Source organism: Aquarana catesbeiana, linkage group LG08 (assembly GCF_042186555.1).
Source record: "Aquarana catesbeiana isolate 2022-GZ linkage group LG08, ASM4218655v1, whole genome shotgun sequence".
In the NCBI taxonomy this organism is placed as follows: Eukaryota; Metazoa; Chordata; class Amphibia; order Anura; family Ranidae; genus Aquarana; species Aquarana catesbeiana.
The window spans coordinates 227,916,919-227,931,834 of NC_133331.1; the positions used below are offsets into that span (position 1 = coordinate 227,916,919).

Consider the following 14,916-nt stretch of genomic DNA (forward strand, 5'->3'; position numbering starts at 1 on the left):
ATTCAAACTTTACAAAGAATGCAACAAGAAATGTAAGGGTGAAATTAGGGTGGCTAAGAACAACACGAAAGACACATAGCGGAGGAGAGCAAAAAAAAAATCCCAAGAAATTATTTAAGTATATAAACAGTAAAAGAGGGAGGACAGACCATATTGGCCCCATAAAGAATGAGGAAGGGAATAGGGTTACAAAGGATGGTGAGATGGCAAAGGTATTGAATTTATTGTTCTCCTCAGTCTTCACGAGGGGAAACGGGGGTGATTCTGTAACCAAAACTGCAATGTTTTTCCTCATGACACATCACAGGAAGCACCCTCATGGCTAGCAGAGGACAGAATTAGGAATAGACTTGAAAAACTTAGCATTAATAAGTCACTGGGTCAGTCAAGTAATTGCCAGATTAAAGGGATTAAAGCGATAATTCTCCCACTCAACAAGACTCTGGTTCAGCCTCACCTGAAGTATGCTGTCCAGTTCTGGGCACCAGTCCTCAGGAAGGATGTGCTGGAAATGGAACGAGTAAAGGGAAGGGCAACAAAACTAAAAAAGGGACTGGAGGATCTTGGTTATGAGGAAAGGTTTCGAGCACTGAACTTATTCTCTCTGGAGAAGAGACACTTGAGAGGGGATATGATTTCCATTTACAAATACCATACTGGTGACCCCACAATAGGGATACAACTTTTTTGCAGAAGGGAGTTTAATAAGACACGTGGCCACGCATTAAAATTAGAAGAAAAGAGGATTAACCTTAAACTGCATAGAGGATTCTTTACTGTAAGAGCGGCAAGGATGTGGGATTCCCTTCCACAGGCGGGGGTTTCAGTGGGGAGCATCGATGGTTTAAAAAAACTATAAGAGTAAGCACCTGAACGACCACAACATACAGGGTTATACAATGAAATACTGACATATAATCACACACATAGGTTGGACTTGATGGACTTGTGTGTTTTTTCAACCTCGCCTACTATGTAACTATGTAACTATATAAAAATCTGCCTATTAAAAAAAAATAAAAAATAAACTTTGAATCACTAACCTGAAACAAGTATGGAGATAAGGAACTTCTGAGTTTACTCCAAACTTCCTAATGTGCATAACTGTTTTAGGTGAGAGATTCAGAAAGTTTTGGAGCCAATGAATTAGTATAACAGACAGGCAACTAGCATATTTAGCAAGGGGTCACAAGCCTGATATGGTCTGTATTTTCCTCATGACAGGTTTTTACTTTAAAATATCCCTAATCTGAAAGAATGACAGCAAACTCAAAACAAAACAAATATCTTAAAAATGAGGAAATCGGCATGTCAGCAGGTTTGTCAGGATTTTTCCTTGTGCTGTCAGACATTCAGATTGTAACTTTACTTGTTTGTGGCAGTACTCCAAAAAAATGTTCTTGTTCAAATTAATGTAATAGTTTGGCTTTGTTTCCAAGTTTAAATTTGTATAAAACATTAATGATAAGCATGTACTGACAATTTACAAATGTTGAGGAAGGTTTTTTATAAACTGATTAAAACAATGCTACCAAGACATTTCAGTTTTATAATATTGTAGAATTTGTTTTAAGAGTACATGCATTATTTTCAAAGCCATTGTATTTGGGAGAGGGTAGAAAGTTTGGGGTCTGTAACTTAACTCTCAGCTTTTGGATATACTTTGAAAATACACCACACTCGCGATCATGTATAAACCATGTATCTGATTTTCTGCAGGTTTCTGGCAAAACATTACGTCAGAGAATTCTAAGATTTTCTGTCTGTCATGTGGATAAAATAAAGAAGCACCATCTTTTAGGACAGGTTCTCTTCCCCCTGAAAAATGAGAATTTAACAGATGATGGCAAGCTTGTCATTTGGCGGGATCTTGAACAAGAGAGTTCAGAGGTAAGAAGGTACAGAGAATTAGACCTTAAAGTGGAACTTTGGTCAGAAAATTAAGTCCTGATGGATCACTTCTGGCTGGCCCCTTTTGCCGGTATAGCTATGTAAAACAAAAATAAGTGTCTGGAGGCTAATCTGCTGACAGCCTAAAGATTTACTGCCACTCAGGGGCGCCAGGCTTTAGCAAAATGGCAGCCTCAAACAAGAAGAAACAGGGGAAATGCTGGAGGCAATTCACAACACACACTAATTTTGGTAGCATAATTAATAATGTGGAATGTATAATCCTTGCTAAAGAACATTATTTTTATTAAGTTGTTATGAGTAAAATTCCACTTTAAATTGCTTGACAGATTGGGGTTGATTTACTAAAACTGGAAAGTGCAAAATCTGGTGCAGTTCTGCGTAGAAACCAAACAGCCTCCAGGTTTTTTGTCAAAGCTTAAATGAACAAACTAAAGTTAGAAGCTGATTGATTACCATCAACAGCTACATCGGAATTTGTACTCTCCAATTTTTGTAAATCAACCCCCATGTGTTGCATAACTGTAACAAAAACATAACGTATCCTTTGGAAAGGTTAGAAAAAGAAGGTAGGGCAAAAAGGCAGGAGGAAGGAAAGGGAAGGGCGGAATAGAAAAAAAGGGAAAAAGAGAGAGGTTAAAAAAAAAGATAAGAAAAATGGAACAAAAAGAAAAGGAGAAAAAATCTGAAGAGAAAATGATATATATGTACATTTCATTTATATTCATGAGTCACAATTCATAATGGTGGGTAACTTAATTTATAATAATGGGTTATGTCCCATTTAAAATGTTTTCCTTTCAGAGTTCAAGTGTCCAAACATATATCCAGTATACTTATCTTTTACTCAGTAAGAAGAACAGATCGACCTCCCCTAATGGGGTTGTCAATTTTGTGTATAATTTTTAGGGCGTTGTGGTGGGAGGAATAGTTAGGGAGTGAGGGAAGGTTTGGGGCAGGGGGGACTATTTAATGTGATATACATTGCTTTTTGATACAGTGTATAATAAATATTTTGGCTGTAGCCTAAGTTGATGTCTGTACATACCTACTTTCCTTTTTCTGTTGCTGTATATAATTGGTGACACCCACCTTATTTTAATTTACCTATTTTGGGGGTGGGCACCACCATAATCCTATATTAAGGATTCCCAGGACCATTTTTCCTTTTGTTTTGTTTTCTGTGCATAATTTACCAGATCCAGTGTTAAGGGGTGTCCACAAAATGACATGGTACATTGGTATTTTGTTGGTCCTGCTGTTGTACAGATAGTTCTTAAAATGGTCGCACAACCATGCCATTATTCCACTGACAAGAAATTACTTAGGCTGCTTTCAGACTGATGCAATGTTGTTTATCCACACTGGGGGGGTGACACAGCTTACCCATGTGTTTTTATCGGATTAGCTACGCTTTCCCACAGAGTTATATTATGTCCTGCATGTTTGGTGTGTTTTCTGAAAGCGCACTAAAGATGCAGCATGTAGGAGTTTTGGTGTGCTTTCAAAAAGTGAACCAAAACCATGGGACACAATATTACTCTATGGGAAAGGGCAGCTAATCTGCCCCAAACATGCGAGTAAGCTGCACTGCGGTCAAACTGCGCGTTTAACCACAAAGCGATCTCCTGTAGATGATATCTTCTTTAATTCTACATCTGTTTGTAAAATGGGAAAATACCTGCATACAATTTGTTTAACATCACTGAACAGGTTATAACATGTTTTTAAAAGAGACCAATTGGTAGCTAGTTTTGATATATTCCCTATTATCCTTACCTACATTGTTCTTTAAAAGGTCCTCCTTTGAAGTATTCTTGGCAGCTTCTTAAAGCGGGGTTTCACCCAAATTTTTAACTTTATCTTAACACATTCACTTAATTGCCTAGATGCTGAAATGCTGTTGCAAAAAAATCAAATTGCCGTAATTACCTTATATATTTAAAATATTATTTCCACTTCCTGGTTCTCCTCCCGTGGAAGTTGGCGTGTTTCTAGCCTTTCCCCGACTCTGCACAGTCTCCTGGGAGCTAGTCTCAGGCTTCCCAGGATGCAGTGTGGAACGCCGTCATGACTAAATCTCAAGAGATCTCTGAACTTTATGGCAATGCTTGCAGTTACTAGTGAGCATGCGCAGGAATGTGCGGTGAATGCTGGCAGCATTCACTGTGTCTCAGAAAAAAATGCTTGTGGGCTTCAATTGCCCACAAGCAAGATGGAAACCGCCTGCATCAAATAATAAAAGTTATTCTTGATGAAGACATAGGACAGAGGTTGAAATATTAAACACAATCTGTGAGTATGATATGCTGATAATCAAAGTTTGTGAATGAACAGAAAAAAAAAAAAAAAAAACGATAGGTCGCTGGACTCCCACTTTAAGCCCTATCTATGAGACCAGATATAGACCTTTTCAAGGAATCTCACCTTCATCTCCACCACTTCTAAGCTCAAAGCTCTCTAATGATAGACTTTAAATAGGCCTGTACATAAATCTAGAGTTAATATTTAAATTATTAATTTGAGCCTGCTTGAGAATGCACTGACACCCTGAGCTCTCTCACCCTCTTGAGACCTATAGACGCCCTTCGGTCCCCTGGACTCGTTATTTGCTTCAATTTCTCCCAATCTTCTGCAGCTGTCCTGACTCTCCCAGTCCTGTGGGCACAAGTCACAGGATGTGGACATAAAATAAAATCTTCCTAGTGGGTATCAGAGACAAAGATGAAAACTTGACAGCAATGTTAACTGTTCCTCATTCCACCAAAAACTAAAAAAGAAACATAGCTTTAGCTGGGTGCTGCATGGTGTTCACAATGGAAAAAGGCAAGTTCAGCACACTCAAGAAGAATTCCTAGATCTAATGGGACTAATTGATCCCAGATTTAGTTCGCTAGTGCTTATCTACATTTTCTGGCTACCATAACCAACATCTGATAAATAGTAATCACAAATCAGAGTTTTTTTCAGGCTTTTTTATTTATAGTTAGCATCTGAAGGCGCTTATAGCAGTATTAAACCCAAAACAAAAAATGTCATATGTTTACCAATGTTATATGTTTACCAATCATTAGATATGGTGTCTACTGGCTACATTAGTTTTTTTTTAGGCTTTTCCCCCCTCTGTTTTCACCCGGTGATCTTGCCATTACCACAGCTGCTACATTAAAGTGCCCCCACTCTGGATAAAGGAGCAAAGGGGGCATCATTGAACAGCAGCATTGTCAGTCTTGGGGAGTGGAGTGTTAGATGGACTAGCAGATTTAGATACACTTGAAGGTAGGTGCAGTCTATTGTCTCCAGTGCAGGTGGCAATGCAGGTGGAGGAGAAGTTGAGAGGAACCTAGTTCCTCTATGGATTTCTTGGTCTGATTGGATGCTGGCACCCCATGTGACTTTGGTGGCCATCTTGGGTCAGGCGGAGTCCATTTTGGACCCTGGTTCCCAGGCTTGGTGTGCATTTCAAGTGTTGCTAGAGTAGGCACATATATACAAGGGGTTCCTCCTGGGACTTTGAGTGAGGTGAATATGGTTAGTCAAGAAACATGTCATGGAAATAAAATAATGTCGATTTATTACAATTGTTGCGCATCTGAAACACAACAGCAATAACTACAGGCCGATACCAATATACCAGTATACAAACATCAGAGAAATTTGCAAGCATGAGTAGTACCCGACGACGTTTCGCGAGACCACGCTCGCTCTTCAGGGGTAAATGCTTTGTTAAATCTGTAAAACAAGTAGTAAATCAAAAGAATGAGTGTATGTTGCATCAAATAGGCAGGAGGGTGAGTAATCATCGGGGTCAGGCTAGGGACCCCATACTTACCAATGGGCTGGACCAGGACATCAGTCGATTCCACCGGCGGCGGCAGCAACAAACGTCCAGCACGGGAGCTGAGGGAGTGGAGCGGAGCATAACCCCAATGGGGGAACAACCGGAGCACCAACATGGCCTTGGTAGATACAAATATAAGTGTCCCTAGATGTCTCCCTTTGTTCATGATCATGAACTGTAAAGATGGTATAAAAAAAAGGGTATGTGTATATCAGAAAGACCATGCGAATAAGGTAAACTTCTAGCTGTGTTGGGTATACATATTGCAGAAATAATAAGAGAGTATGTAGATGCAAGTGATTTTCCTGCATTGTTTCATATACATATAATTGTATAGGGACCAGCAAAAAGTACAGTGGGGACGGAAAGTATTCAGACCCCCTTAAATTTTTCACTCTTTGTTATATTGCAGCCATTTGCTAAAATCATTTAAGTTCATTTTTTTTCCTCATTAATGTACACACAGCAACCCATATTGACAGAAAAACACAGAATTGTTGACATTTTTGCAGATTTATTAAAAAAGAAAAACTGAAATATCACATGGTCCTAAGTATTCAGACCCTTTGCTCAGTGTTTAGTAGAAGCACCCTTTGATCTAATACAGCCATGAGTCTTTTTGGGAAAGATGCAACAAGTTTTTCACACCTGGATTTGGGGATCCTCTGCCATTCCTCCTTGCAGATCCTCTCCAGTTTTGTCAGGTTGGATGGTAAACGTTGGTGAACAGCCATTTTTAGGTCTCTCCAGAGATGCTCAATTGAGTTTAAGTCAGGACTCTGGCTGGGCCATTCAAGAACAGTCACAGAGTTGTTGTGAAGCCACTCCTTCCTTATTTTAGCTGTGTGCTTAGGGTCATTGTCTTGTTGGAAGGTAAACCTTCGGCCCAGTCTGAGGTCCTGAGCACTCTGGAGAAGGTTTTCGTCCAGGATATCCCTGTACTTGGCCGCATTCATCTTTCCCTCGATTGCAACCAGTCATCCTGTCCCTGCAGCTGAAAAACACCCCCACAGCATGATGCTGCCACCACCACGCTTCACTGTTGGGACTGTATTGGACAGGGGATGAGCAGTGCCTGGTTTTCTCCACACATACCGCTTAGAATTAAGGCCAAAAAGTTCTATCTTGGTCTCATCAGACCAGAGAATCTTATTTCTCACCATCTTGGAGTTCTTCAGGTGTTTTTTAGCAAACTCCATGTGGGCTTTCATGTGTCTTGCACTGAGGAGAGGTTTCCGTCGGGCCACTCTGCCATAAAGCCCCGACTGGTGGAGGGCTGCAGTGATGGTTGACTTTCTGCAACTTTCTCCCATCTCCCGACTGCATCTCTGGAGCTCAGCCACAGTGATCTTTAGGTTCTTCTTTACCTCTCTCACCAAGGCTCTTCTCCCCTGATAGCTCAGTTTGGCCGGACGGCCAGCTCTAGGAAGGGTTCTGGTCGTCCCAAACGTCTTCCATTTAACCACTTCAGCCCCGGACTATTTGGCTGGCCAAAGACCAGAGGGCTTTTTACAATTTGGCACTGAGCTGCTTTAACTGGTATTTGCGCAGTCATGCAATGTTGTACCCAAACAAAGTTTGCGTCCTTTTCTTCCCACAAATAGAGCTTTCTTTTGATGGTATTTGATTGCAGTACAACCCCCCCCCCTCCCAAATGACCCCATTTCGGAAAGTAGACACCCTAAGGAAATTGCTAAGAGGCATGTTGAGCCCATTGAATATTTTATTTTTTTGTCCCAAGTGATTGAATAATGATAAAAAAAAAAAAATTTTACAAAAAGTTGTTACTAAATGATATATTGCTCACACATGACATGGTTATATGTGGAATTGCACCGCAAAATACATTTTGCTGCTTCTCCTGAGTACGGAGATACCACATTTGTGGGACTTTTTGGGAGCCTAGCCGCGTACGGGACCCCGAAAACCAATCACCGCCTTCAGGATTTCTAAGGGCGTAGATTTTTTATTTCACTCCTCACTACCTGTCACAGTTTTGAAAGCCAGAAAATGCCAAGATGGCACAAACCCCCCCCCCCCAATGACCCCATTTTGGAAAGTAGACACCCCAAGCTATTTCCTGAGAGGCATGTTGAGTCCATGGAAAATTTTATATTTTGCCACAAGTTGCGGGAAAATAAACTTTTTTTTTTTTGCACAAAGTTGTCACTAAATGATATATTGCTCACACATGCAATGGGCATATGTGGAATTACACCCCAAAATAAATTCTGCTCCTTCTCCTGAGTACGGGGATCCCACGTGTGTGGGATTTTTTGGGAGCCTAGACGCGGCCCCGAAAACCAAGCACCGCCTTCAGGTTTTCTAAGGGCGTCAATTTTTGATTTCACTCCTCACTACCTATCACAGTTTTGAAGGCCATAAAATGCCAAGATGGCACAAAACCCCCCCAAATGACCCCATTTTGGAAAGTAGACACCCCAAGCTATTTGCTGAGAGGCATGTTGAGTCCATGGAATATTTTATATTTTTCCACAAGTTGCAGGAAAATGACAAACTTTTTTTTTTTTTTTTTTTTTTTGCACAAAGTTGTCACTAAATGATATATTGCTCAAACATGCCATGTGCATATGTGGAATTACACCCCAAAATACATTCTGCTTCTTCTCCTGAGTATGGGGATACCACATGTGTGGGACTTTTTGGAAGCCTAGCCGCGTACGGGGCTCCGAAACCAAGCACCACCTTCAGGATTTCTAAGGGCGTAAATTTTTGATTTCACTCCTCACTACCTATCACAGTTCCGAAGGCCATAAAATGCCAAGATAGCACAAAACCCTCCCAAATGACCCCATTTTGGAAAGTAGACACCCCAAGATATTTTCTGAGAGGCATGGTGAATATTTTGCAGCTCTCATTTGTTTTTGAAAATGAAGAAAGAAAAGAAAAATGTATTTTTTTTTTCTTTTTTAAAATTTCAAACTTTGTGACAAAAAGCGAAATCTGCAAAATACTCACCATACCTCTTAGCAAATAGCTTGGGGTGTCTACTTTCCAAAATAGGGTCATTTGGGGGGGGGGTTGTGCCATCTGGGCATTCCATGGCCTCCAAAACTGTGATAGGCAATGAGGAGTGAAATAAAAAATGAACAACCTTGAAAAGCCTGAAGGTGGTGATTGGTTTGCGGGGTCCCGTACGCGGCTAGGCTCCCAAAAAGTCTCACACATGTGGTATCCCCGTACTCAGGAGAAGCAACAGAATGTATTTTGGGGTGTAATTTCACATATGCCCATGGCATGTTTGAGCAATATATCATTTAGTGACAACTTTGTGCAAAAAAATATTCCATGGACTGGACATGCCTCTCAGAAAATAGCTTGGGGTGTCTACTTTCCAAAATGGGGGGGGGGGGGTTAACTGTCCTGGCATTTTATGCACAACATTTAGAAGCTTATGTCACACATCACCCACTCTTCTAACCACTTCAAGACAAAGCCCTTTCTGACACTTTTTGTTTACATGAAAAAAAATATTATTTTTTTTTGCAAGAAAATTACTTTGAACCCCCAAACATTATATATTTTTTTAAAGCAAAGGACCTACAGATTAAAATGGTGGGTGTTTCATTTTTTTTTCACACAGTATTTGCGCAGCAATTTTTCAAACGCATTTTTTTGGGAAAAAACACACTTTTTTAAAATTTTAATACACTAAAACACACTATATTGCCCAAATATTTGATGTTTGATACCAAACACAACATGCTTTAAAATTGCGCACAAACAGCGGCGACAAACTACATACATTTTTAAAAGCCTTTAAACGCCTTTGCAGGTTACCACTTTAGATTTATGGAGGAGGTCTACTGCTAAAATTACTTCCCTCAATTTGACCTTCGCAGGGATATCTCACATGCATGGTGCAATTGCTGTTTACATATGACGCCAGACCGACGTTTGCGTTCGCCTTTGCGCGAGAGCAGGGGGGGACAGGGGTGGGTTTTTTTTGTTTTGTTTTTATTATTTATTTTGCTTTTTTTATTTTATTTTTAAACTGTTCCTTTCATTTATATTTTTTTTATCATTTTTATTGTTATCTCAGGGAATGTAAATATCCCCTATAATAGCAATAGGTAGTGACAGGTACTCTTTTTGAAAAAATTGGGGTCTATTAGACCCTAGATCTCTCCTCTGCCCGCAAAGCATCTGACCACACCAAGATCGGTGTGATAAAGTGCTTTCCCAATTTCCCAATGGCGCTGTTTATATCCGGCGAAATCTAAGTCATGAAATGCTAGAGATGATTTGAGCCATTCTGGTCTCTGATCAGCTCTATGGTCAGCTGGCAGAACCACCGGCTACATTCTCAGGTTTCTTGTTGGGAAAGGAGAGCCAGAGAAACCATGAAAGATGGTGGGGGGGGCATTCCCTCCCACTGCTTGTAAAAGCAGTCTAGAGGCTAATTAGCCACTAGGATTGCTTTTACATGAAAGCCGACCGCTGGCTGAAAAGAATGATACCAAGATGATACCTAAACCTGCAGGCATCATTCTGGTATAACCACTCAAAGTCCAGCAACATACCATTACGTTGCTGGTCCTTGTTGGGCATATATTGTAATCTTTTTTTTCATGCAGCCTGTGGGCTGAACGGAAAAAAGAGATTTATCGGTGGGTATGCTCACCATTAGAATACCTCCCTTCATCCACCCACTTCTAATGATGGGCATACATGCACCGTTTTGTTTTTAACTGTGGTGGTGAAATCACCTCCTACAGCGCTGGAGTCACAGCTTTATGTATTGTGGGAGCAAACGCTGTTGCTGTCAAGATACATAAATCTGTGCTGCAGCTGAATGGCGTACCTGCTAAGCAAATGATGGTTAACAATAAAACAAAGTAACATTACAATATAACAGTAAGACTTACCAAACCTGCAAAGCAAATATAAAAAAAAACATAGTAAAAAATAAAACATTTTTTAACGCAACATGTGCCTAAAATATATATATACCGAAGCATGGGGGCATCCACCCGCAAAAGTTAGGAGCAAATTGCTCCTCCGCCCCTGTTGCCCCCATGCTTTGGCATATATGCTGAAGTATGTAACTGTGGTGGTGAAATCACCTCCAACAGCGCTGGAGTCACGGCTTTATGTATCGTGGGAGCAAACGCTGTTGCTGTCAAGATAAATAAATCCGCGCTGCAGCTGAATGGCGTACCTGCTAAGCAAATGATGGTTAACAATAAAACAAAGTAACGTTTCAGTATAACAGTAATGCCCTGTACACACGGTCAGATTGTCCGACGGAAAAAGTGCAATCGGATTGTGTTATCGGAAATTCCGATCGTGTGTGGGCTCCATCGGACTTTTTCCATCAGAATTTCCGATACACAGAGTTTGAGAGCAGGCTATAACATTTTCCGACAACAAAATCCAATCGGTTAAATTCCGATCGTGTGTACACAAATCTGACGCACAAAGTGGCACGCATGCTCAGAATAAATTAAGAGACAAAAGCTAGTGGCTACTGCCCCGTTTATAGTCCTGACGTACGTGTTTTACGTCACCGCGTTCAGAACGATCGGATTTTCCGCCAACTTTGTGCGACCGTGTGTATGCAAGACAAGTTTGGGCCAACATCTGTTGAAAAAAATCCATGGATTTTGTTGTCGGAATGTCCAATCAATGTCCGATCATGTGTACAGGGCATTAGACTTATCAAACCAGCAAAGCAAATACAAAAAAAAAATATAGTAAAAAATAAAACAATTTTTAACGCAACCTGCGCCTAAAATATATATATATGCCGAAGCATGGGGGCATCCACCTGCAAAAGTTAGGAACAAATCACTCCTCCGCCCCTGCTGCCCCCATGCTTCGGCATATATGCTGAAGTATGTAATTGTGGTGGTGAAATCACCTCCAACAGTGCTGGAGTCAAGGCTTTATGTATCGTGGGAGCAAACGCTGTTCCTGTCATGGCGTACCTGAAAACAAAAAAACGGTTAACAAGAAAACACAGTAAACAGTAAAGTATAAAAAAATTACATACCTGAAAAGCAAACAGGATAAAACATAATAACAATAAAACATTGCAGAATAGAATACTAATAATAATAGAATAGTAAAAAAGAGCAGAACAATAAAACAACAACTATTTTTGTTTTTTTTATTTTATATTTTTTTTGTTTTTTTATTTATTTTTATTTTACTTTTTTTTTTACACTTTTTTTTGTAACTGTAACTGGTTCCATGTTCGGGTCTCTCAAAATGCGATGACATCTTGGGAGACCCTGTGAAAGTGTGCCTAGTCTGTGCAATGCTGTACCCTACACTAAAACTCCACTAGTGTATGGTAGCGTTCAAAACATTCACCAATGCAAAGACCAGGATTGTCAGGACAGGAGAGTGTGTCACGCCTATATCCGCGCTTTCTGCAGACACAACATTTTCTTTGGGGGGGGCTCGTTGGGTAGGGGTACACGGGAGAACATAAGGAAAATGCCTCTCATGCAGCTGGCTTACTGCATTTGGTTGGGGATGGTGAGGTGGAGCACCGTCTGGAAACAGAAGGACTCTGACGATCTCTTCCTGGAATTTAAGGAAGGATCCAGTCCGTCCTGAAGCTCTGTATAGCACATGAGCGTTCAGCAAAGCCAATTGAAATAAATAAACAGACACTTTTTTATACCAGCGTCTGGCCTTACGGGCAACTAGGTACAGTGCCAACAACTGGTAGTTGAGATCCACCCCTCCCATATTTTGGTTATATTCATGGACACAGAGGGGTTTCTCGACAACACCAGTCGCCATAGTAATTTGGACCGTCTTGTCTGCATGAAGGGAGATAGGAACGAAAACATTCTTATTATCCTTCCACTTCATAGCGAGCAAGTTATCACACTTCAAGCAGGCTCTCTCCCCCAGCCTAAGATGGGAATCTACAAGCCGCTGGGGAAAGCCCCAGCGATTAGATCGCACAATGCCACATGCTCCAATCTGATGATCAAAAAGGTGACTAAAAAGTGGCACGCTCGTGTAATAAATGTCCACATACAAATGGTACCCCTTTCCGAATAAGGGTGGCACCAAGTCCTACACGATCTTGCCAGCGCTTCCTATGTAGTCAGGGCAGTTTGTCGGCTCTACGTGGCTATCTCTTCCCTTGTAAACCATAAAACTACATATATAGCCTGTGACCCCGTATCTGGCACGCTTGCTAGGAAGGTACTGTTTGAATGACAAGCGGCCAGAAAACGTATTCAGGGATTCATCAACGCAGACAACTTGATGGGGAGTAAACAAGTCTGCAAAATGTTGGTTGAAGTGGTTTACGAGGGGCCGAATTTTGTAGAGCCGATCGTATCCAGGGTCTCCACGAGGACGACAGAGTTCATTGTTGTTGAAGTGCATGAACCGCAAAATCTGCTCGTATCGTGCCCTGGCAATGGAAGCAGAAAACACAGGCATATGGTACATTGGGTCAATGGACCAATATGACCGAAACGTACGCATTTTAACTATGCCCATGTTGAGGGATAGGCCCAGAAAGGTCTCAAATTCGAAGACCATAATTGGTCTCCAATCTCTGGCAAGTGAGGACTGGAAATAGTGGCGATGTGTTGACCAGCGTACAAATTGCTTTGGTCCACAATAGATCTATAGAGATCTTCAGTGAAAAACAGCGAATAGAAATCAAGTGACGTAAAATAAACTGTTTCCACCTGAATGCCGGGTTGGCCAGTGAATGGGGGAAGTACGGGTGCTGCGGAAGTGGTGGGCTCCCAATTCGGATTGGCGAATTCTGCAGGAAGTACACTATGGGCACGACGGGCCTGTCTTTGTCTTCTTGGTGGCAGCGGGACACTACTTGTGCTTGCCACCTCACCAGGTTGAACTGCACTTATGGGACTCGCCACGTCACCACGTGTTACTGCAGTGCTGGATGTACGACTAGGATGTACTAGGCCGCTGGTGCTTGCCAGTTCACCAGAAGGAATAGCGGCGCTAGTACTTCTCTGCTCCATACGAGAGCCCTGCGGTTCTTGTACCTCAACAGCAGAAGAATATTGGGGTCGGGTATGCCTGACCTTGGCAGGGACCACAACTCCGTCGTCAGAGCTATCTGTCTTTGAGCCGCTGCTGTCTACAGGTTTGTATTCTGAGCCTGAATCTGACAGATGAGTGACTTCCTCTTCACTATCTGTCATGCTCAGAAACGTGTAGACCTCTTCACTAGTGTACCTTCAATTTGTAATTTTGGGCTCTAAATTTAGTGGTACACTAATGAGTAGGGATGAGCTTCGTGTTTGAGTCGAACCCATGTTCGACTCGAACATCGTGTGTTCGGTCGTTCGTCGAATTACGAACGATATGGGCCGTTAGCCCAAAATTCGAGTGGCGCATTGCGGCCCATAATTCACTGCGGCATCACAGTGCATTGCTGGCTGATGATTGGCCAAGCATGCACTATGAACCGCATGCTTGGCCAATCACAGCGCTGTGTGTACAGAGAGTCGTAATTGGCCAAAGCCAAGGAGGCTTTGGCCAATTATGGCTCAGGGGGTTTAGTACACGCCCCACACTATATAAGGCCGCCTGCACGTCGGCCCTGTGTAGTGTGTTCCGGCGTTGAGACAGAGATAGAGAGAGAGAGAGACAGTGTCATTTGATTTAAGTTAGATAGAGTAGGTAGGTTGAGTCTGTTAGCTGCAGTTACAGTGTATTGTGTATATATATGCATCTCAGGTGTTGTGTATATATATATATATTATATATATATATATATATATATATATATATATATATACACATTGTATTCAGTTTAGATCCTGTTCTTCTCTTCCTAATATACTGGCAGGCAGGCAGGTGTTTTTACAGTATTTCCAGTTACTGTACTGTGTATCCTGCACAGTCTCACCTACAGTATAGCTACCTACAGCCAGGTGCTTGTGTAGGCTCTTTGAAGTATTTCCAGTTACTGTACTGTGTACCCCGCACAGTCTCACCTACAGTATAGCTACCTGCAGCCTGGTGCTTGTGTAGGCTCTTGAAGTATTTCCAGTTAATGTACTGTGTACCCTGCACAGTCTCACCTACAGTATAGCTACCTGCAGCCAGGTGCTTGTGTAGGCTCTTTTTCAAGTATTTCCAGTTACTGTACTGTGTACCCTGCACAGTCTCACCTACAGTATAGCTAC

At 41.5% G+C, this 14,916-nt stretch overlaps 1 protein-coding gene across 1 annotated transcript in view; it reads left to right on the top strand.

Annotated features, from left to right (window-relative positions):
* Positions 1–14,916, top strand: part of SYT15 (synaptotagmin 15) — a 273,758-nt gene that overhangs the window by 149,658 nt on the left and 109,184 nt on the right. Inside the window, exon 5 of the mRNA XM_073595201.1 lies at positions 1,720–1,890. Coding sequence (XP_073451302.1) covers positions 1,720–1,890 — 171 coding nt within the window. The remainder of the gene's footprint in view (positions 1–1,719; positions 1,891–14,916) is intronic.